Source organism: Rhinichthys klamathensis, unplaced genomic scaffold (assembly GCF_029890125.1).
Source record: "Rhinichthys klamathensis goyatoka isolate OS25496 unplaced genomic scaffold, OSU_Roscu_1.1 h1tg000056l_1, whole genome shotgun sequence".
In the NCBI taxonomy this organism is placed as follows: Eukaryota; Metazoa; Chordata; class Actinopteri; order Cypriniformes; family Leuciscidae; genus Rhinichthys; species Rhinichthys klamathensis.
The window spans coordinates 1,477,442-1,503,191 of NW_026606601.1; the positions used below are offsets into that span (position 1 = coordinate 1,477,442).

Here is a 25,750-nt window from a genome sequence, read left to right on the forward strand (position 1 = left end):
CAGCGACATAAATTAACACTGTTACTGTGTATATTTTGAATGAGGTGTTTGCATGAACTAAAATTGTGATTATTGCAGGCTTATTCTAGGTGTCTCAATTTGATTTCTGATTTCTCTGGTCGTCTCAATCAAAAATAAATGTGCGCGGTTCCTTTAAGAGACTAGCGGTTCAGGAGCTCGCGCTTCCGCTACAGACACTGACCCCATGTGAACACAGACACACACACACACACACACACACAGCGGTTTTTACAGTCAGTGACGGCAACTCCGCAGGACAAAAGACTTTCTTTTTCATTTACCATATAGGCTACAATTGTTTTAACTGGGACCTTTTCTACTGAACGTGAATATTACTTTTATAATTAGATAACACTGTTTTTGAATTCATTCTAATAACTGGACAAAATCGTATTTTTAAGGAAATTTTTATTATTTGTTAAACTTTATTTTTGATAATCTTCAACTTGAAATGTTGAAACCGGCATTTTATTTAGGTATATGTAGCGTATCTGAATACAAGCGACCTAATTCTGGTAAACGTGCAGTAATTCTGTAACCATAAGTCATCACAGGAATTCATCAGCAGTGTATTTTCGGAACAGCGTCACTCGCTGACAGCGGGACCCGCGCGGATAGTTTATCTGTGGATTTTAAAAGACCCTCTTCAGCCACGTCGAGACTCTAATAGCTAATAGCCTTAATTTCATCTGCACTGAAAGATGCTCCAGAATGGAAAGTCTCAAACACACAACGCGGACGCGTCCGAGCCCGAGCCGAAGCCCGAAGCGCAAAGCGAGAAGACAGAAGCGAGCGAGAGCGAGAGCGCCGCGTCTCACCCAGAGAGCGCAGACACCGACTCTACTCAGTTCCCCCTGCCCGTCTATCCTAAACTGGAAATCAAGCGCCATGCCGTGACTGATGACTTCAAAGTCTCCAGTCAAGTGTTGGGTCTGGGTGTCAACGGCAAAGTAGTGGAGTGCTACAATAAGAAAACCGGACAAAAGTGCGCGCTGAAGGTAAATTACACACATGTTGTAATGGGGATCCAGATGTCTGGATTTACCTATAATGGGGGACTTGACTCAGCTCGTATAATATGTTTTCGGTCAGCTAGCATAATAAACCCTGTTCTTCAATAATGGTTAACGCATATGAACATTAACTTATTTTTCCAATATTAAGATTATGGGTTAGACTATAGTTTGTATGAATATAATAAAGTGATTTAAGGTAGAAATATTCACTTTATTTTGATGGTCCCTTTAACACATTCTGTTAACTATAACGTTGCAACTATAGGCCTACTAAATGTCTATTCACTCTCATTAATGTCAATGTCAGATTTATTTCTAGATTTCACAGTTTAAAACAACTTAGAGTTGACCAAAGTGCTTTACACTACTTTACACTACTACAAATAACAGCAGCATTGACACAAAGAACAAACGAAAACAACTCTCAAACATTAGAGTGTTAGTGAGCTATTAGTAGACTGGTAGGTTAGAATAAGTTGACGTAGTTGCAAAGTTACTTATAGTCAGTAGGATGTCTGTTGGAGGAGCATCACTATAAAGAGTTAGCAGATATTAAGCAGACAGACTACTAATACTCCGATGAGAGTTTGTTGACAAAGTTACTTGTAATCAACCGAATGTTCAAAAGGGACCATCAAAATAAAGTTTTACCCACATATTTAATGTAGTATCTTAATGTAAAGTCTTTACATTAATTATTTAGCCTATACCTGTGGTTCTCCTATATGACAGCTTTGGAAAAAACAGTTTCAAATACAAGTTTAAATCTTTGTGTGTGGCTGTAGATTTTCCTTGAGCTAGTTTTGTTTTAATAGCCAAGAAGAGAGTCAATAATTATGTCTTCGCTATTAGTTCTAGCACCTGATGTCACAGAAAACAATTAATGTACTTGTATTAAGTGTCTCTTTATGCGGGTGCATAGGTCACCATATCTCATGTAAAGGGTCACTGAGTTGGGGTTACTCAGGTTCTTAGAAACTGGAAGGCCACCAGTTATAGGGTTACCAGATCTGACTTGGCTCTTTAAGGAAATGAGGTGTGACACACAGCATCCAGGCTTTGCAATGGAAACATGTCACCCACGTGGCATCACGCACATGGATTTACTGTCCAGTGTAATCCAGCTGGATCGAGGAACTCAATATGTGCATAGAGTACATAGAAGAAAATAGAGAGAAAGTGTCATTTTTATTGATTAAATTTGTTCTAGTTTAAAAAATGTAATATATATTTTTATATTAATTTTGAACCTGAATGTAATAAATTAATATTTATTATATTATTTAAATTAATACTAATTAGAAATATAAATAATATTTTGGGGAAATTTATGGGAGGAACTTAAAGGTGCCCTAGAATGTTTTTTTTTATTGTTTTTTTTTATGTTTCCTGGGTTACCCTTATAATGTTAGTATGTTTTTTAGATAAAAAATAATCATAATTTAGAAATAAATGGCATTTTTCCTAGCCTGCTTTTAGCCTCTGATTTGAACACTCTGTTTGAAGGGGCGTGTCTGCTGTGGGATTCAGTGTAACCGCGGCCACTGCTGTGATTGGCTGACATGCTTGCATATGAAATAGCAACGCATTACATGTGAAACTCTCTCCCGAATACTTTTATTACTGCTATTATACGTTTTTACTATAACAGCTATCGAGATTAACGAATCGTGAGATGTTTTTAAAGTATTTAGATCTATTCCCATCACATAAAATGTTGCCGTGATGAGCATTGAGCAGATGACGTGTTGATCGCGAGAATGAAGATCTTATCAGTAGGCTTGTTTGAGATGAGCAAAATCTGCGCAGAACCGATCACCGGTGATCAGCGCGAGATGCATGCCGGTTAGAAATGTGTCCGAGTGCGGTCCGCCTTCCTCTGATGTCATGCCGACGTATGTCAAAAAACTCTCGCGACCGCAAGGCGCACGTGTCGGATTCTGCAGTCGCGCAGTTGCTCTCCACCGACTGCGCTGATCAAAAGCATGATGGGAAACGACTTGCTGACGGCACAGCTTAATGCTCATTGGTTTAAACAACCGTGATGTATTGTTCTCTTTTAAAATGTTTGATTTTAAAACTCTGATATCATGTTTTATGTGTATAAATTATGTGTGGATATTCCCAAACTCTCTGACAGTGTGATCTATCTATGTGATGTAATAAAATAAAATTAAAATAAAAACACATATCTGTATTAAAGAAAAAATGATTGATAGACACATAGGCCTATTTAAAATGGAATTAAATAAGTACTTTGGGTGTCTTGTTCCTTATATTTATTTTCATATTCAAGCAACAAAACTTAAATTACATCCAGTTTATTAGCAACACCGTGCACGAGTGTGAATCCCGTGAATCCCGCGATATCCGCCTTTGATCTCACAGGTGTCTGATCCACTACGAGAAGAGAGATCTGTCCGGCTTGCCTGCGCTTTTTTCACTCCTCCTCTCACTGCAGCCGCCTACTCTCGACTACATTTCAGGCGAGGCAAGGCGCATCTCAAACAAGCCTATTGCAAAGCAGTTTCTGCACTCTCTCTGCTTTCACCAATGCAAACACGATGATGTAAATACAGTAAGAGCTTCGTTGTGCAGTAACGTGCGTCATTGATTTCATAACGAGTTTGGCAAGTGTCCAGATAAACTCGCGCTGTGTGGAAAGATTGTTCTTTGATCGCTTTCTGTATATAATTTGTTCACAATTTAAATACGATTATTTTCATCCTACTAAAAGAAACGATGTGAAGCTGATATTTTAGTCACTGGCTTGACTTACTGATGCATAAACAGTATTGAACGATTTTGAGAGAAAGATTACCTGTCTGAACTTGAACAATTACACATCAGAAAGTGTTGCTTGGTAGCTCGATCCGAGGCCAGCTCTGTATTGGCCCAAGTTGAGGAAACACTCGGTGAAATGTTTGGAAATTTCCAGAGAAAATAAAATTAACCCATTGTTTCTTCAAAGGCTCAGATGAAGGAACTAAAAACTACTTTTGTGTTCATGTGTACATCCACACTGAGCAACTGCCATGCTTCGGCTGCGCAGTTCCGCCTGGCATTGAGGGCTGGCATTATGCAAATATTTGGAGGCGTACATATTAATGATCCCGACTATTGCGTCACAGTCGGTATTGTGTGGAGAACCGACCGTTTTTCAGGGGTGTTTTTCATAAACGTGAATTAAATGAGAACGCGAAAACAGTCCAGTTTGAGATGCACTCTATGTCATGTCCATGCACTGAACTCTTGTTATTTGACTATACCAAGGTAAATTCAATTTTGAATTATAGGTCACCTTTAAAGAAATGTGAAGTGTACCAAAACTTTATGATATGTCATCTCACACTTATTTTACTTTGGGAAGCAGTTAGTTGAAATAACTTTTTAAACTTCCCTGTCCCCTTGTTGTTTTTTCTGGCCGTCTGGTTTGGCAAGTCTGGACTGCACCTGTTCTTGTAGTGCTTTACAACTTCATGGAAGATATCTAACTTGGTTTAAACAGCAACTGACCGGAAATGGATGTTCAGCGTCTCTCATAATGATTTAAAGTCGGGATTTGAATATGACACCAGAGCCAATGTGATCACGGTGACCAGAGACTCACCGGTTCTCACTTGCGCTCGATTGACATAAATACATCCCAAATATCTCTTGGGAGTGATAAAACCATTGCTCATTATTATGCTAATGACACTGGCAAATGTAAATAAGCTGCTTTTGATGCTTATTGTCCTGAGGGTTGTGTTGTAAGATGTTTGCTGTCCTAAATCAATCTCATTGTGCTGGGACACAATGAAAATCAAATTGACCTGATCTCGTGAGTCATTCAGGTGTAATTTATTGCCCAATATCCTCTCTGCTTTTTAATCACAGGGTAAACAGACATAGGGCAGAGCTGTCCATCTCGGCTGGCTTTTAATTAATAGCATGTTGAGTTGACTGCTAAGTGTAATGAATGTGAGTGTATAGGTGCTGTTTAATCCACTCTGTTTAGCTGGACGGAAGCCATCCTTTAAATCGAATTCATTTAATTCACTCTTGATTTCCCATATTGGACTTGAACGGCTGCCAACAAAGAAAATATATCTTACAGCCTGATCGGACTATTTATTACACTGCCTTCTCTAGATTGCAACCTGCAAACCTGTACTAGCACATGTAGTCCAGTGGAAGTGGTGCTTCTTGGTCCCTGAGTTTTAGGTGTGCTCATTTAAAAACATTGAGGAAGCATTCCTAGCTTAAAAGGTCAACTTCTTTCCAGGACAGCCGATTAAAAACATTCACCTCTGTTCTTGATGTAATTACAGTCAAATAAGGAATAATTGATGGATCGTTGAATTGTTGAAAATGAATATACATATATATTGCTCGTATATTGGCCACACATGGTGGCCAATGCACTGGTTAACTCGTCTTACAAACCAAGAGAAAGAATTTTTTATTATTATTAACTATACTATACTATATTATTATTACTATACTAAATTAAATTGCATATATATTCTACATCTATATATTCTATATATATTCTATATATCTAAATTGTATAACAACTAGTTTTTACTTCTGACTTATTTTATTATTAATATTATATATATATATATATATATATATATATATATATTACAATACAGAATTCTGTTATTACACATATATAAGATAATTTTGTAAATAATTATATTAAATACAAATTATATTAAATGAATAAACATAAGTAATAATATTACTATATAATATCTTAATATATATAATGTATATACACACAGTCAATAAGACCTTGTTTCATGGTAAAGCAATATTTCTTACATAATCTAATAAAGTACCGTGGTGGTAAAATGGCAAAGATGTGTGAGCCCTGTTCAGTGGCCTTTCACCGTTCCCATTGTGCAGCCAGCTCCTGTATGCTCGACTGGTTCATATTACAGCCCTGGCACTGCCAACTCGCTGTTCAGTGTTTGAGTTCATCTTTCCACACAGATTCTACATTCAGGGTCCAGCCATTGTTCAGGATTCAGCCTTTATTCAATCCTGGCATATTTCATAATGTGCCGCAAGGTTCATATGGAAGGCGCTTTGTGTTTTATATGCAAGGGTGTGGAAATTTGTTTCCCACCAAGGGAGAAACAGAGAAGGCAGATTGTGACAGAGCTGTATGACGAATTTGCAAGAGCTGCCAATGTGTTTGTAGAAGTTCATTATTTAGGAGGGTCAGTAGTGCCGGCCCTAGAGTTCTGGGGGCCCTAAGCAAAACTTTGTCCGGGGGCCCCTGTCAGTGCGTTCATAAAATCCCCTTAATCCATTCTTTCAGAGCAGTTTCACTGTCAACCAACAACGAGTTAAAACGGTCAGTAATACAAGAAAAATATAAAAGCAGTCGGACAAATACAACAGTTTTTTTTTTACAATTTAGCCTACTACTAATAATAGCCTATACAAAAATTGAATAAAGTGATAAAATGTCACATAAATAGGTTAAATAAAACATTGCATAGTCTTCACTGTATGAATTAAATACACATTGATTCTTATTAAAGTAACTAATGTTATTCAGTGAAGAGCAGTGAATAATTTTCTCATTTTCTTTTGCTATTTGATTAACATTAAATGAGAGAGAGAGCGGCGGGTTTATTAGGTTGCTGTCACTTTAAGTGACCTAATACGGTGACAAGCATTCGATTACTTTCCCAGCTGTTTATAGTCACTGAAAACATAACTGAATGCGTTTGTATTTGTGCCTTTAAGCATGGATTGAACGGCGTCTCTTTCGCAGCTCAACACGTGATGTTACATGATTCGACTGATTTGGATGTCACGTGTGGTGACGGCGCACCGCTTTAAAGGAAAGGAACAGGAAGCGACATCATGTTTTCATATTCATTAGAAGCCAAGCATAAGAATATACATAAGCAAAACCTGGGCTATGAATTAAACTCGAACTCTGTCCCAATAGTATTCAGTCATTTTTACTACAGACCCAATAAACAGTATACGATAAGAATAAACTGCTGTGTAATGCTGTGGTGTCTTTCACAAGGGTCTTATTTTAGACAGATCAAAGTGTCATGTTTCACGTGCTATCATAAAACTTGATTTGGACAAACATGGAAAGTAATATAAACACTCATGCGTGTCTCTGTTTGACCAAGAAGCGAGTGTAACATGGTTACGATTACACTGACCTCAAATAAATCAAGTTGAGATGCTTCAAATGACAAAACAAAGCAGAATGCCAAAACCCCCACACTTGTAAATGTTTCGGAGGTGAAACTGTCTGAAATGTGGTTTCTAGAAGATGTAATTCCCCACTCTGTTTTCAGTTGTGTACGGTTTGTTTTAAGGAAACTGTGGTCACAGAAACCTTCTGGTTACATTCACTATTATAAATATTTTACACTAACTGTAAAAAATAAAATGAGCTTCATGAGGTAACATGAAAATATTTACTGAAAATACTTTTTTAATATAACTGCGTCAATCTAGACTACACTAGCAAAAGTCAATTTGACGTATAAAAAAACAACTAAATATAAACAGAATGTGTCATTCAGATGTTATCTGCAAACAACATCCATCCCATTCAATTAAATGACTCACTTAAACGAATGTCATTTACTAAACAGAAACCAGGAGGAAGTATATATACAGACTCGTCTCGCAGTTCATTTTACTGCGGAGACTATTAAATCCTGAAGCAGTAGATTCAGGAAATTAAATGCAGTCATAAAGCTTAAACGGTCAATATATCCATCATGCATTCTGCTATCAATCTCTGCAGACGTGCTGATGAAGTGCCTATTGCATATAGGCTACTGTAAATTTCCGCGGTAAATACAATTTTGCATTATTATCCCTTTGGTGCTGTTTGTGTGTCGGTCAAAAATGACTGATTTATTTCAATGAAATGATTGTACTTTATTTTAGTTTGATAATATTTTTTATTTAATATTTTTTATTTTTAGGGGATTTAATGGTACTAAATTATATTTATGCACTAGTAATAATAATCCATTTATTCACTTTTTGAGCATGGACCTGAAAAGGAAATTTCCACCTTAAACGGTCATACATTTTTAATGCTTCAGTTTGGTCTCTTTTTAAAGACAAAACTTGGCAGATTATTGCTGAAGTTTAAAAAAGTGAACTTGAAAAAAGTTATAATATTTTACATTTATTGTTGTGAAAAATGCACAACAAATGCCATTTTCAATTTTTATATGAAATATATATTTTGCAAAACACATTTTGCTCTAAAACTGTGAGAAAATCAAAGCCATAAATCCAAACAAGCTGCGTTCCAAATTATCAAAATGAGCTTTCAGTAAGAATTTGTTTGTGCACAGTAACAAATGTTTCCAATAAATGAAATTCGTCTCCCATTCATTTCCAATGTGGTCATTTTTGACTGCGAACAATACAAGTGTGACTATTTTTTTCAGGACAATTTAACCTTTTCAAATCATGTCCATGATTTGTGTGTGTGTGTGTGTGTGTGTGTGTGTGTGTGTGTGTGTGTATGTGTGTGTGTTCACACAGCATGTGCCAAAACCTTTACTAAGTTTCGTACCATTCCGATGAAGTAAAAAATTATAAAAAGCAAAACGTTAAATTTTTCGGTACATTTTTTTTTTAACATCACCAGAGTTATACATATTATTACTGGCCTTAAAGGGAACCTATTATGCAAAATTCACTTTTATAAGGTGTTTGAACACAGATGTGTGTCCACAGTGTGTGTAAACAACCAGCCTATAATGGTAAAAATCCACCAATACTTTTTTTATAATCCCCATAAATGATAAAATCTCTCCAAACGCACGGTTCCAGATTTCCCCCTATTCTTACGTAAGGCGTTGCTATGCAGGTCCTAGGGTGTATTGGGCTGTAACCAGGGCGTTGCTATGCAGGTCCTAGAGTGTTCTAGGTGATACTAAGGCATTGCTATACATGTAGTGTGTTCTGGGTTGTTGAATATGCACTTGTAATAGGTGTGAGCAATAATAGAAATAGAAAATACCACTAAGTGTTCATTGTCTAGTGCTAACAAACGCGTAAACTTACAGTGCTCTCATTAGATGCCATCTTCCTTTAGAAATTAATACTTTTACAAAAAAGCTTATGCGGCAAAACCAAATGTGATTAAATGCGTGTGTGTTATCTGATACTCTCATGGTTTTCTTCCAGCCACAGCTTCTGTTCTGTTATTGTTGTAAAAGGAGTTTCCTGACTTCCCTTCCCCTCTGATTCTACAGCTACGTTTTTTTTTTTTTTTTTAGTTTTTTTTTTGTAGGTGGTTTCTGTATCTCTGTGAATCTAAACTATAAAGGTTACCCCAGTCAGTCATTTACAACAGTCCTACCCACGGGCATCTCTGTTAAATGACTCGGCTGCTGTTAGTCGGAAAGCAAACGCAACGCGCCTCTTTTTCACCCACACATATCTATACACACACTGAACTTTTAGTTTATCAACTGCAGAGACAGAGACTCGTGTGGGTGGGAGTCAAATCAAATTGAGTGCAGTTCACACTTCCGCAAGTGGGCTTTAATTGATAGAAATTAATACCAGACTCCCATTTCTGTGTACTTGCATGTAAACAATTGCTGAACTTTTTAAAATGTGTAAATGGGTAGCACATTTTTTTGCTAGTAATTGTGTTTCATATGGTGACATCTGCCTTTTAAACTGGTTTTATTCGGGTCAAAAATAGTTTTTTATATGACAGAATGAACACCAATGAGAGTAATAAACAGATATTTTAAGATATTTTAAAAATGTCTTACTTTTTTTGTTCACACAGTGATAGTCAACGACTGACTTCCATTTAATGGACAAAAAAGTTTTATTTAAAAATAAAAACATCTTCTTTTGTGTTCCACAGAAGAAAGGAAGTCATACAGGTTCGAAATGATGGCAAAATTTCCATTTTTGGGTGACCTCAACTCACCCTTTAAGACAAGTGTGTTGTAAATAGCTGCTATGACAACAGTAAACTACTACACTCAGTATCAAAGATATGAAGGTAAAAGAGTAGCAATACTCGAGAGCACGTAGATGTGAATTTGAGAACTTGTAACGTACAATAAATATTCGTACTTGTGTGTGAACATTTATACTCACAGCTCGAAAGTGAAAACCTGTAAAATAAAAATCTGAATGTTGAATGTTGAAATTTGCACTCGCAGACAATAGTCACAACAAATGATGTTTTATAAAGAAAGTTCGGGAGGAGCACGTTCAAATAATCATTCCAATCAACTGGTCATCAAACAATTACCATGTCTACCCTATCAGCACGAGAAGGAGCATAGGCCTATAAATATTCACTCTGTCAACTCACCTAACATTCCTTGACAGTTTCAGCATCCCTCCACCACCCCGAATCCTCACTCTTGGCTTATCTCTTATTTATTTATTTCACAGCCAGGAATACGGGGGGAGTGCTCTGGGTTCGGGCCGAATACCTAACTCGGAGCCCTCTCCTCGGACAGCACGCCAAATACGCATTTATTCTATCTGACTTATTTGTAAGTGTGAACTCGTGAAACCTGTATTCTGAATCTGAAGATGCAGACAAGCAGTCGCAAATGTGTAAAATGCCATTCACAGAAATACAGTGACAGTCACAAACATGTAAAATATATTTGCATTTATTCTTACATTCACATTCGCAATACAACCTCAATTAGTCACTTGCAACTTGTCGAATCTGTCACTGCAAATTCAAATTTCGCGCCTTGACTTTTGCGACTCTTTTTAGCGTTTCATAACATCCACGAGGATGACATCATGTTCTAAAAGTGACACAAAATGGTTAAAAAGGCTCTTAACCAAGAGGTAACATTGGGAGTTACAGCAGCAGAAGCTTTAACGCCCCTAAAATACACTCTGATGGGATGCATGTGCAATGTCAAGGTCTCGCTCTGTTTCAGTGCACGCTGTGTGTGTGTGTGTGTGTGTGTGTGTGTGTGTGACATATCCCACTTAGGGAGAGAGAAAGGACGGACTCAGAAAGATTTTCTGTACCGCGGACAGTGTGGTAAATTGCATAAAATGAATAGAAATGTTCTTTTCTTTTATATGAAACAAGCTTTTGCATAACTGTTCTTCTTTAATGGGCAGCAAGTGTCTGGAAAGCGGTGGACTTTTAATAAAGCGATGTTCCAGGTTGAAAACAATTTAAGCTTCTTTGACAGCATCTGTGACATGCCGTCGATTATGCAGACGAAAAAGGGCCATGCTGTCAACAAAGCAATAAATATTTTATAAATAATCGTATACATATTATATTAAAATACTACATTAAACAGTATTTATATGGTAAATATATTATATTATTAGAATATTATTTAACATCTATTATTATTTTTAATGAATTAAATTTTTTTTTTTAATAAATAAATAAATATAAACATTCAAAAGTGTGTTCATAAATATAGTAAAAATGTTAATATTGTATTGAAATTAATATTATTGCCATTTAAAATAACTGTTTTCCAATTTAACATATTAAAATTTAATTTATTCCTGTGATGCAAAGCTGAATTACTCACATGATCCTTCAGAAATCATTCTAATATGCTGATTTGCTGCTCAAGAAGCATTTTTTATTATTATTATTATAAATGTTGAAAACAGTTATGCTGCTTAATATATTTGTTTAGACTGTGATCCGAGTTTTTGATGAATGGAAAGTTTAATAGAACAGCATTTATTTGAAATTTTGTAACATTATAAATGTCTGTCCTGTCCCTTTTGATCAATTTAGTACATCTTTGCAGAATAAAATCATTAATTTCTTTACTGATACTGACCCAAAACTTTTGAACGGTTATGTAGGCTATACGTTTAAAAAAAAAAAAAAATGTTTCTTTTTTCTTGTTTCTTTAGATTCTATATGAGTGTCCCAAAGCCCAGAGAGAAGTGGAACTGCACTGGCGAGTATCCGGAGGGCCACATATAGTTCGGATCCTCACCATCTATGAAAACATGTATCGTGGGAAAAAATGTCTTCTCATAATTATGGAATGGTGAGTCCTGTCAACGGTCATTTTCCATCATGCTCGCCTGCCAGAAACACAGATCTTTGTATGCAGTCAGTCAAGGTCCTTGAGTAGTGACATTTCATTTTTATAAAGACGAGACAGTGAAATCTTGTGATCCTGAGTCACGGTCTTGCTCTGAATGAAGGTTTCAGTTCTCCCTTTCACTATAGTCATACCTCACTGGTTTTTCCATTTTATTCTCGTCCATTTGGACTGTAGTGTTTCAGTAAGAGCAAGACTTTAAAAACACCATAAAATAAATCAAGCCATAAAAACATTAAAGGGCTCGTCCCTTTTAATAAAGCCAGTAGTCTTAATAGTAAAGCAGTCATGAATCATGATTGTTGCATGTGTGGTATTATAGGGAGTGTGACATTCTAGAAAGCTTTTGGTTAAACAAAGACAGACTGTAAATTCTAAATGATAAAAGTTTATTCTTTCCCCATAGACAACTTTAAAGCTAACAGACATGGACTCAAAGCCACAAATGTTTGATTTGTATTCCATGCTGTGTTTAATCAAACGCTGGCTTTGAGTGCTGTATTAAGTGGCTGTGATGTGCTTTATCTGGGGTGACTGAGAGCGCGAGTGTAAGTGCATCACTCAGAGAAGAAGAGAGAGAGACTGTCATGGATTCACAGAGACAAACGTTACATCCCTTAATTAGAGCCCATTTCCTCGCTCCCTCTTGCTTTGGGACATTTTGGCAATAATATGATTCACATCATTTCTATAAGTTGTTGTTGTTTTTTCACATGGTCAGCTGGGAAAGAACTCAGCTTATTGTGATTGTGAATTTGTGCATTAAGCTGTATAATTAGAAAGTGTGTGTGTGTGTGTGTGTGTGTGTGTGTGTGTGTGTGTGTGTGTGTGTGTGTCAGTATGGAGGGGGGAGAGCTCTTCAGCAGAATTCAGGCCAGAGGAGACCAGGCCTTCACTGAGCGAGGTGGGTTTATCTGACTCTTTGTTTTTATAGTGCACACTTTATATGCAGAATTTATATGCACAATGCCACACACACACATGCTGGGTTTTTATATTTTATGGGGACATATTTATACTGTAAAAAACGTTATATTCTATCCCCTAACCCTAAACCTATACCTATACCCATCAGAAAACTTAATTTAGTGTGATTTATAAGCTGTTTTCCTCATGGGGACCAAAAAAATGTCCCCACAAGGTCAAAAACCACTTACTATTGGCATTTACCTTCTGATTCTCTTATAGTTAAAAAAAAAAGAAGTTTTATCTATATTATTTTATATTAATATTGATGTGAAACTATATTGCCGATTCCTTTATTTTACATTGTGAACCTTTTATAGTTGTGAATATTTTAATATTGACATTGTGTGAATTTATATTCCATTATTTGTTTTTATGCTTGTGAAGCATGAGTTGCGTTCCATGTATGAAAAGTGCTATACAAATAATTGTTTATTATTATTATTATTATCTTTATGGGGACATTTGGTCCTAATAATGTGTTTACCAGGACCACACACACACTCACGCACTCACTTTATTTTCATTTCATTTTAGTTAACAATAAAAATCATTTCCCATATATTTTTCCATTTCCGTAATTTCCATTTAGTTGATTTTGTTAGTTATGGGTTACAATAAATATGGATAATTTCCTATACACTTTCCATAGGTTAGTTAGTTAGTTAAATATGAACTTAATTATAGTTATAATTATGATGAGGTTAATTTACAATATTAGTTATATTAGTTAGTTATCTTGAATATGATTAACTATTCATATAGTTATGAATATGATTGACTATATGATTAATTATGATTATGATGAGATTAATTTACCATGTAATTTCCGTTATTTGTTAGTTAGTTATTTAACTATGAATAAGGCAATAAAGTTATTTTTCCATGTCATTCAAATGCATTCTAAATATATATTATTAGCGTAAATATTTCAATAAAATGAATTAATCAAATATAATACTTTCTGTTAGTTAGTAGGTTTCTTAGTTAACTATGAATATTGTTATGATGAGGTTAATTCCCCATATAACTTCCATGGGTTAGTTATATATAGTTTATATTTTGAGGCAGGAAAATAACAGTGGAGATAATAACACTTATAATCATGAAAAGGCCCTGTATAATTGACCTCTGACTGTACTGTCCCTGCAGAGGCCTCTGAGATCATGAGAGACATCGGCACAGCCATCCAGTATCTGCACAACATGAACATCGCACACAGAGACATCAAGGTAACAAATCAACGGTGTTCACCAACTGTAAGAATAAGAGTAACATTATATTCAAGTTATATATTGAGTAAACTGGGATAGTGGATAAAGAATCAGTGTTCACAATATAATACGCATCGTTCTGCCCTCCTCAGCCAGAGAACCTGCTCTACAACAGTAAAGAAGACGTTGGAGTTCTCAAATTAACCGATTTTGGCTTTGCTAAAGAGACTTCGCTGCATAACCTGTTACAGACGCCCTGCTACACGCCATATTACGTAGGTCAGTAAGATGAATGCCACTCTTATCATGAAAGGCACATTCTTCACCTCTGTTCAAACAGAGAAAGAGAGAGTTATTTGAAGAATAACACTTGGTCTGCTAAAGCAATCGTATGATCTTTTCTCTAGCCCCGGAGGTTTTAGGCCCTGAGAAATACGACAAATCATGTGATATGTGGTCTCTTGGTGTGATCATGTACATCCTGTAAGTATAATGATTCTGTTTGAGCGTTACCTTAAGTGTTAAATAAAGGTTGTGGTGTTCATTTTTTAGCTTCTATTAAACTAGCTGAAACTGCTTTGTTTCTCTTCATGTTACACAAAGGTTGTGTGGGTTCCCACCGTTCTACTCCAACACAGGACAGGCCATTTCACCGGGTATGAAGCGGCGGATCCGCATGGGCCAGTACGAGTTTCCCAAACCAGAGTGGGCTGATGTGTCTGAGGATGGTACGGTGCCTTTTATGTGTATTTTGCACCCAGTCAAACTTCATGTTGGCTGTTCACCACCAGAGGACAGTGTCGATTTTGTTTTGATTGTCATTTCAACAACTACGTGTAATCATTTGGACCTGTTTTATGTATCTATGATTATGTTTTCCATAATTCAGTGCATATTTTTTCATTTGAATTAGTCTCCTTTTTATGCTTTTTTATTATTATTATTATTATTATTTTTAAAGCATTAGAAATATCATATATTCATGCAATTTAAAAGAATATTAAATATGGATATACAATTATAATAATAATAGTTAGATTTATTCTTAAATATATTAAAATTAGGGCTGTCAAATGATTAATTGTGATTAATCACATCCAAAATAAAAGTTTTTTTTACATAATATATGTGGGTGCACTGTGTATAATTATTTTGTATTTATATAAATACACACACATGCTTGTATATATTTAAGAAATATTTTCATGTATATACTGTATATAGATTTATATATAATTTATATTATATATAAATATAAATATTTTATATATAAATAATATTTTTTTCTTAAATATACATGCATGTGTGTGTATTTATATATATACAAAATAATTATACACAGTGCACCCACATATATTATGTAAAAAAAACGTTTATTTTGGATGTGATTAATCGTGATTAATCATTTGACAGCCCTAATTAAAATATTTAATTTAATTTACAATGTACAGAAACACACACATATATATATATATATGTGTGTGTGTGTCTGTACATTGTAAATTAAATTAAATATAAATATATATAATATACATATATAAAATAATATATATATATATGGTGCTTTTTGGTATATATATATAGTAAAAAAACAACAGTTATGTTACACAATATAGAATAAAATAATACAAATAATAAAATATTGAAAACACTGATCTAGATGATGAACGAGCCACGTTCTTCTTACTAATATATATAATATAATATTACTAATATATAATAATATAATATTCTCCTCCAGCCAAACAGTTGATTAACCAACTTTTGAAGACTGACCCCAGTGAAAGAATGACCATTGAACAATTCATGAACCACCCCTGGATCAATGTGAGTATTTCAGCTGATTTGACCTGTTTCCTTGGATATAATTTCACTGCATCTATTCCAACACTGAGATGTTTCTTTCAGCAATCCATGGTGGTTCCCCAAACGCCACTCCACACCACACGAGTGCTCACGGAAGACAGCGAGATGTGGGACGAGGTCAAGGTGAGCGCAGGATGCACTGGCCATTGAGAGAATTACAGTCCCTGTTTAGAATAATATCAAATACCATTTCAGTATCTTTTTAATTCTAATTTCATTAACACTTTATTTTAAGGTGACGAAGTTACATTTTACTACATGTACTTTCTATAGTAATAACGATAAATTATGCATAATTACAAGTAATTAAACCTAAACCAGACCCTAAACCTAACTGTAACTCTATAGTAAGTATGTTGTTCATTAATATTACTCAGTACATATTTGAGTAAGTACAGTGTAACTACATCACCTTAAAATAAAGTGTAACCCAATTTTCTTATTTTTTTAATGTGATATCAATATCATACAATCTGAAGATTGGTAACAATCTGTAAAGGCGTTATTATCTGTAATACCATCCTTATCCTCAAGGGGGAGCCACATAACAGAAATAAAGCAACTCTACCCAGTTCACCCAGTTCAAGTGTATATATATATATACACACGTTAGATTAGGGTCCAATTCTCAATAAGCTAAACACTATACTTCAACGTTTGCCTCAATAAACTCCACATTACTGCTTTTTAATAGTTAGTAAGGTAGTTAAGTGTAGGTATTGGTTAGAATTAAGGGATGTAGCATTTGCTAATGCATTAATTAAGGCATTAATATGTGCTTTATAAGCACTAATAAACAGCCAATATCCTATTAATATGCATGCTGATAAGCAACTAGTTAATAGTGAGAATTATACCCTAAACTAAAGTGTTACGTTATATATAAAAGGAAAGTAATACAATAATCAACAGGTTTGTGAGTAATCAACAGTTAAAGGTACAGTAAGCGATTTCTGAGAATCCTTGTTGAGCGCTGTTCGCAATTAACCCAAACAAACACACCCCTCCCTTCATTGCTCCGCCACTCTGCACGAACACACAATGCAAGGGTGGATGTGTTTTTATCAAAGCTGAAGCAAAGCCAAATAAAGCTTTGCGAAAAATAAAGTGGAAATCAGTGTTACATTTCTCAGTAGCGTGGTGGTAGCGTCGCTGTTTTCTGAGTCAAATAGCTTTTCAGTAGCGAAGCTATTTTTTTATCGAGTAGTGTGGCAGCGTCCACACAAGCTACATTTTCCCAAGAATTTCTAAAGCTCAAGCTCAAATCGGAAATACAACTGCTAACTGGACACTGCTAACACTGATACTGGATCAGTAAGTGACGGTGACTTCTTCTTCTTCGTGTTTTACGGTGGTTGGCAACCATAGGGCCATACGATTTCATTCCCGCTATGCGGAAAACACGGACGGAATCGCGGAATCCAGGCATGAAAACAGGATTTACTATATAACATGTAATTTCACGGAATTTGTCAGATCTTGGATGAAAAGTAGGTCAGTAAACTTAAATAAAATCGCGATATAGACTAGGCATAAAAAAAAATTTGTTTGGTTCCGGTTTCCGACCGACCCTGTCAATTTATGTGCGACCCAAATTTATTTTATGAGCTTGGGGAAGAAATAATACAAATTTTAATAAACACACAAATAAAAAACTTTGAGGCGAACTATAATTTACGTTTTTGTACAGCACCGTATTTTTATAGCACGCGATGCAAGATGCCTGTTGTCCTCCAGCAAAACAAACGAGGCAGCTACATGGTCGTTCACACATCGTTCGTCAAACTGAACTATAATACATATACAAGTCTTTTTTTTTTTCGTCATTTAGGACACTTTCATTCATATACGCACACATACAAATGCATGCATTCATAGGCACGCACACACCACACGATGCGTTAAAGAGTAACCTCCATCCGCCTTCCAAGTTTCATTAAAAATCATCCCAAATCCCAATACCCTCTTCTGCTGTCTACCACTTCTTTCGCCATGTATTTGTTCGTTTCTTTTATTATTTTATGCAATCCAAATCACTCTAACCTGCCGCGCTTCATATCTCCAGAGCCCGTCTAACTTGTCCGGGACAAATGGATTTTTGAAGGACAAGTTAGAGAATTTTACTTGCCCGAACGGACAAGTAGCCTGATTAGAACATCAATAACAAACAAAAAAATAACTAGGGAATCACTAAACCGAGAGAATGATTCTGATTTTATTACATTTATTGTAAGTTGCGATCGATTGTGGATAATAAATGTATTAGCCTGCTGACGGTGAGGTTGCGCTGTTGACGCTCGCGCAGCCTCTCGAGGAGAAATCGACACACATGAGCGCAGCACACACACACACAGTTAACATACTGCCTATAAAAAATCTAAATGTGGAGTTTCTATATTTTAACATATGTGTTAAGCAGCCTCAATTATTTTTCCTGAATACCATATCATATCACGATTGAAAATGTGACATTGATTTCCTACAACAGTTCAATAAACAGTTGAAATTAAGTCACTTACATTTTAGATGCAATATTGGCTGTTTTTGTTCTGTTCTGTTTCTGCAGCGAAAATAGTTCCAAACAAAAATCACAGCAGAACCACGGCGCACCTCACAGGAACACTCAACCTGTTTTCATTACTGAATGATTCAGTATTTTGACCGAATCGGTTGAGTCAAAGATTCAATGACCCATTCATTAACATCTGTCTCATTCTTGAATGAATCAACCGTTTAAACGAATCGTTTGAATTAATGAATCAATGACTCACTCATTAATACGGCCGCCTGCCGACACCTATTGGCAGTTTAGTGTTATGTTTATAAGTAGCCTAGTATACTTCTTTCCAATGTTTCTTATTTGTACATTTAAATCAATTTCATAACATTATTTTATGCAATTGTAATTTTTCAGTGTAAATTATTTAATTTGATCAGCCCTACCTAGGGTAACAGTATGCCTCATCTTTCATTTTAAATTCCTAAATTTGATCAATAAATTCAATTATTTAGAATAAGACGACACTATAGGGCATTTAATAAGATTGGGGGAGGGGATGCCCTTCAAAAGTGCAGACAGGGCCGGATTAAGAATTCAGAGAACCCTGGGCACAATTGTAGGCCCCCCCTTAGGCAGGCCAAATGTAGTTTGTCCAAGGACATTTTAATTTGGCATTAACTGTTTTACTGACTTAAAAGGAACTTTGTTGTACATATTACTTCATAAATGATCTGTGTTTCCCATAGGATTTTATAAAACTATGTTGGGTGGAAGTCTATCCCTCTAGGGGGGTTCAGGGGCATGCTCCCCCGCAAGAATTTTTTTTACATTTTAAGGTTAAATGCATCAATCTGGTGCACTTTGAGAGCTCACAATTAAGAGCTTCAACCGGCTTTAACCCATGAACTGTGCACATTGAACAAAGAAAAAGCATTGACTTGTACCTGGACATTAAAGAGGGCTCAAACATCTTTTTAGTTATGATATAGAGTCTCAGTCTGCATTACATTATCACTGGTGTTTTAGGATTTACATTTACATTTACATTTATTCATTTAGCTGACGCTTTTATCCAAAGCGACTTACAATTGCTATATATGTCAGAGGTCGCACGCCTCTGAAGCAACTAGGGGTTAAGTGTCTTGCTCAGGGACACATTGGTGTCTCACAGTGGATTCGAACCCGGGTCTCTCACACCAAAGGCATGCGTCTTATCCACTGCGCCATCACCACCCCACGATGCCAAACAATTATTATAATAATGATTTATATAATTATTCCTATGACGTAAAATCATATACCTCCTATAAATGTAGCCTAAAAGTATTTTGCATCACATTACACAGTATAGGAAAAGTACAATACTTTTGTCCTAATTTCTTTAATTGCCAGAAATAAACCCTTGAGCTTTCATTTTGGAGAAAACACCAGATCACCATGCTGATCGCGTGAGCAAAGTGCGCACTTTTATTTAAATCACGCAGCACAAACAGAATGCCTAGGCTACTTAAAGTCTTTTGCTGTTTTATAACGGCACGAAGCAATATCACAGTTTCAATTTGACTTCGTTGGCAAAATATACCGCTAAACAGTCGAGACCTTTATGTTAGGCAACCGTAGGCAACTGCTTCTCCATCACTTCAAATTTCAGAGCGTCAAGTCACGCGACGCGAGTCGACATGATAGCTCGCTCTCGCTCACTGCGCAGGAATACAGACGCTGTTTTTGACGCGATTTAACATTATATTTTGATCGAATGGGTTGCAAAAATATGCATATAATTAGGAAAGTGAGGACTGCGTTTATAACGTGATCTAACATTATATTTGACGGTGCGCAGGGCCCCTTAGATGTCATGTGCCCCTGGGCAAGTGACCAGTTGCCCTAATGGTTAATCCGGCCCTGGGTGCAGATATTACAATATGCCAATTTAAATATCAAAGCTGATTGAACACGGATGAGAATATTGCTTCAGAATAAATAAATAAAATTTTAAAAAACCTGGACAAGCAACTTTTTTGATGTGAATGACAGATTTACTTGTTCGGAGGGCAAGCACATAAAAGGCTTAAGGTCGAGCCCTGAATATTTTCCTACCTATCCCTTGCTGCCACTGAAAAAAAAAAAAAAAAAAAAAAAAATCCCTACCGACCCATGACCTCAACTGACAACAAACCGGAACCAAACTTTTTTTTTTTATGCCCTAGTGTCTGTGAATAATAAAACGCATAAAGACTATTTAAAAAGGAATCATGCATGTTCGAGTGAATGAATGGCGCAGACGCACGGATTCATTTACCACACACTTCACACACTGAAGCACGCATGACACATGCGATGTTTTCAGCTTAGATGAGGACATTAATGGATGAACTTCACCCACACAGCCGCTCTGAGAGTCACTTTAGCAGCATTTTAGCTTGATTTGAGAAAAACTATCGTCATATCATAAAAACACAGAGAGACTCAAAGGTCTACACGGCAACACGTCAAAATAAAAGGTTGGTTTAACCTTTGAAGAAGTTTTGCTTAAATCATTAGGCCTACATTTTAAAGGTGCTCTAAGCGATGTCACGCGTTTTTTAGGCCAAAACATTTTTTGTCACATACAGCAAACATCTCCTCACTATCCGCTAGCTGCCTGTCCCCTGAACACACTGTAAAGAAACGTGATCTCTGTAGACAGCCCAGGCTCCACAAACAGCAACAAAAACAAACTGCGGCGACCCGCTCCCCGAAACATAACAAACTGTTCCAGCCAATGACCGACAAGAAGGGTTTGGGGGTGTGGTTTGGGGGGTTAGTGCGCAGATGAGGAGGAGGGAGGGTCTAGCTAGCCTCCGTTTTGTTTGACAATACTTTGAACGTCAACAAGAAGTGACGTCACCCAGGATCGCTTAGAGAACCTTTAAATAATTGGTCATTACAATTTAAACCCTTAAAGGTGCTCTAAGCGATGTCATGCGTTTTTTAGGCCAAAACATTTTTTGTCACATACAGCAAACATCTCCTCACTATCCGCTAGCTGCCTGTCCCCTGAACACACTGTAAAGAAACGCGATCTCTGCAGACACCCCAGGCTCCACAAACAGCAACCAAAACAAACTGGGCTAACCCGCACCACGAAACATAACAAACTGTTCCAGCCAATCACCGACAAGAAGGACTTGGGGGCGGGGTTTGGGGGGTTAGTGCGCAGATGAGGAGGAGGGAGGGTCTAGCTAGCCTCCGTTTTGTTTGACAATACTTTAAACGTCAACAAGAAGTGACGTCACCCGACATCGCTTAGAGAACCTTTAAAATGGAATTAAAAAAAAGAATTTGGTTAAAAAAAAAACATATTTTGATAGGCCCCTAAATTTTTTATTTATTTTAAAGTTTTAATAAATTATTGTTAAATTGTATACATTTCATGATAAAAAAATTATTACACATGCTTTTTGATTACTAAAATTTTATTTAACCATTAAAATGGGAGTCCACAAAAAATGAAAACGGAAAACCAAAAAACCTTTTTGGTGCATTACCACCACCTTCTGCTCCAATTTACGTAATGGAAAAAGATGCACTCTCGACACCTGGTTTTGTTATAGTTTTATATAGTTATATATGGTTTTATATAGTTATGTTTTTTTTCTTTTTGCCAAATTGGTTTGGAACAGTTGTTGAATAAACAATTGAACTGAAAAATTATGCCTGCCTATCTGTTTGACTGACAGTTTTATTGATCACTGAGATAGCATTGACCTGGAATGAAGTTGGTTCAATATAAAAATTTAATTTGAAAAAATAGCTTAGATGTAAACTACTTTTGCCATATTTCTGTAGCTTATAGCTTGCTATATTTCCCAGGGTGGTAGCTTCAGTGTAGTGAAGCTACATTTAATGTAGAGTAACTGCTAGCTTTGCTCACTACATTTTCTAAGTAGCTTGCCCAACACTGGCGTAAATGACAGATAAATGACAAGGAAGAACAATGAACATACAGTACACAAGTATATAGCAAGATATTGTTGTTAGTCTCCAACAACACACACTCAAATCCAATATTACTCGCGTATGGAGCAGAAACAACACAAACTCAGCTTCTGTTTTCAGGCCTTCCCGCTTCGGTCTCTCCAGCCCTGGAAAGCTTTTCTGATATTAACGCGGGTCCTAAAGCTCTTGCCTGATCATAACCTTTCTTTTTCCAGTGATATTCCTCTGACCTTTTCTCTTTTGTAATGTCTCTCGGCCGTCTCTCTTTCAACAGTCTTTCTTCAAATCTCCCTCTTTCTCACTCTCTCTCCTCCCTCATCATCAGTGGACACGCCCCCTGCTGCTGATTGGCTACAAGTTTGTTGTGGTGCTCGGTCTGATCCTCTTTCAACAGCATTTCTCAGAAATTGCTTACTGCACCTTTAAGTTAAGTATGTTATACTATTTCAATTTATTTGAAAAATGTTCTTCTTTCTTTCTCTTGGTTTGTAGGAAGAGTTAACCAGTGCGTTGGCCACCATGCGTGTAGATTATGAGCAGGTGAAGATTAAAGACTTAGATGCCTCCAGTAACCCCTTGCTGAACAAGAGACGCAAGAAAGCGGCGACAGGGGAGAAGAGTGGAGGAAGCGGATGCAGTAGCCAATGAGGGACTGGAGATGGAGAATAGACAGATCAATGACACGAAGGAAAGTGCAAGATCAGACAGAAGGAGTCAAGAACAAGAATGGAAACAGAGGGAGATAGATGGGCTCTCCAAAAGAAGAACAGAAGATGGATTAATAGAAAAAAAAGGCAAGAAAAGCAGACAATTTCATTGATAATCAGGAAAAATAGAGGAATAATTGGAGGGAATGCACATGTACACAGAGGAAGTCCTTGTTTCTACCACCAGCAGTGAAGGACTGAAACAGCTGCTTCAGCTCTGTGTGTGTGTGTGTGTACTGTTTGTGAGTGTTCATTAACTTTATATGTGTCTTTTTTGTGTACTGATCTATTACTTGATACGCACCTCTCGCACTGTGTATGTTATGTATGTGTATTTAAGATGTGTCTATGTGTCTTTAGTCATCAGTCCTATCGTACAGTTCACTCCAGAGACTTCATTTGTTGTTGATTTTTGGCTTTTGTTATCGGCCCTTTTTATTGCAAATAAACATTTTCAATACGTTTTCTGAGGAACTGTATGTCCGTACTGGAAATATTTCAGAATATTCCTTGTGTTGCGAGATGTGGTACTTTTTGGTGCAGCGAGTCACTTCCTCAACCCAAACTACCCAACGTCTGCATAAGTAACTAAAACCCTGACCTCAGATCAGGGCCAAAGAACATTTTCTGCAGTCTATATTCCTTAGTGGACCAGTCAGAGTGTTCATAATGCAAGAGAAGGTGACATCCGAATACTCGATCGCTTACCAGAATTTGCATTAGCCAGACATAATTACCCATTCAGCTCATTATGATGAAATACTGGGATTTCCCACAGGTACTTGCTCTGTTTGTGTCGATTCTCACTATAAAACTGAGTATATTCTGAGAAGGTATGTTTTCCCGTTCTAACTTTAAAAAATGACTTGCATGACTTGAAAGCAGCCTGTACTAAATTCCCTGCTTTCTTTGTGGTCAGGCACTGCGGTTTATAAATAGCACGTATCACACAGTGTTTTGGTGCAAAGCCAGCATTAGTCTGGCTGATAGTGGGCCACTTTCTAGTGAACATATTTAGATGACCACTTAACATTGACCTTTGCCCTATTTCTGCCAGCGCTCCTCTAAAACAAATGCTCACCTGATCTTTGAGGAACAAGTGCCTTCGAATGATCAGCATGCATGAGCTAGCTACCTCAATCACAATCATGAACAGTTATTACAAAAACATTTTTTTTTTGCAACATGATCTCAAGAAATATTTACATATGCAGTCCACACTCAAAGTCTATGAATCTTATTGCGTTAGATAACAAAATATCAAAACAAATGATACTTATATTAAAGAAATATAGCATAAGCACATTTTTCAAGCACAACATTTCTCAAAACGAATTTGAAAAAGTATAAAACAATAGATATACTGCTCAAAGTGAAGACACACAGGTATTTGGACACTAGGTTGTCAAACTTAAGGGAAACTGACTTTATTCCAGTGTAAATTTAGTGATATTCTCTTATACTGTATTAGGCTATATTTAAAAAAATTCTGTTTTTACTTTTTAGTTATTTAGTATTTATTTTAGTAGTTTCTTTTTTAAATACATTTTACTATTATTTTATTGTACTTATATGTTTATAATAGTAAATATAATAAAAAACACACACACACAATAATTACTTACAAATAACAAAACATAAAAAGCTAATTAAAACAGATATTTAAGGCATTCAGTTGCTTTAAGGATTTAAATTAAAAAAAATTTGAATGCCAAAACTTGTAACAATTTTAACAAATCTACATTTGCGTAAATAAAACTTACCAATATAATCAAACTGTTATTACCCCAAAATTCAATCTCTTTGTTTTCCATTAAAAACACCCATTAACAATGTGATATTCAGATCGATGTGTTTACATAAGAGGTACGTTCTTTCAGTTTACTGACAGTATCTCATTTCTTATATATTATGGAATTAACTGACTGTATTTCACATACAGAACAAAGCAGTGAGGGTGTCTTTCTCAAGAGCCCGTCTGTGCCGTGAGAGCCAGGAATGGGGGTAAGGCTTGAAGCAGGGTCACTCACTATATGGCCTTTATAAAGAATGTTCCGGATAGACACGTAAAGGTCACAATCTGTTGTCACAAGTTGTGTATTTATTTTCAGCCTTCCCTACTGTCTTGTTTACATATGTTATACTCTTTTTTCCATTGACACTGTAAATATATTTTCAGACCTCCCACGTTTTTAACAATTTGTGCTATTGTAAAAATAGTACACTTTCTGATGGAAAGATCACAAGCTTATTGATGTGCGTGCGCGCGTGTGTGTGTGTGTGTGTGTGTGTGTTTGCTTGCATCAGATCACATTTACATCCTGTTCTGGGACCCTTCTTATTTTCATGCCCTGCTTTGTTCCAGTCTGAACGTAGCCGTAACTAGTCACAC

At 36.2% G+C, this 25,750-nt stretch overlaps 1 protein-coding gene across 1 annotated transcript; it reads left to right on the forward strand.

Annotated features, from left to right (window-relative positions):
- The first annotated feature begins 244 nt into the window (after window positions 1–244).
- On the forward strand, window positions 245–23,835 carry mapkapk3 (MAPK activated protein kinase 3). Its single transcript, XM_056248622.1, has 10 exons — window positions 245–1,019; window positions 11,931–12,070; window positions 12,967–13,031; window positions 14,246–14,325; window positions 14,460–14,586; window positions 14,715–14,790; window positions 14,911–15,035; window positions 16,049–16,134; window positions 16,216–16,296; window positions 23,144–23,835. The coding sequence occupies exons 1-10, from the start codon at window positions 723–725 to the stop codon at window positions 23,297–23,299; spliced, it is 1,233 nt and encodes a 410-aa protein (XP_056104597.1). The 5' UTR covers window positions 245–722; the 3' UTR covers window positions 23,300–23,835.
- Window positions 23,836–25,750: the final 1,915 nt, after the last annotated feature.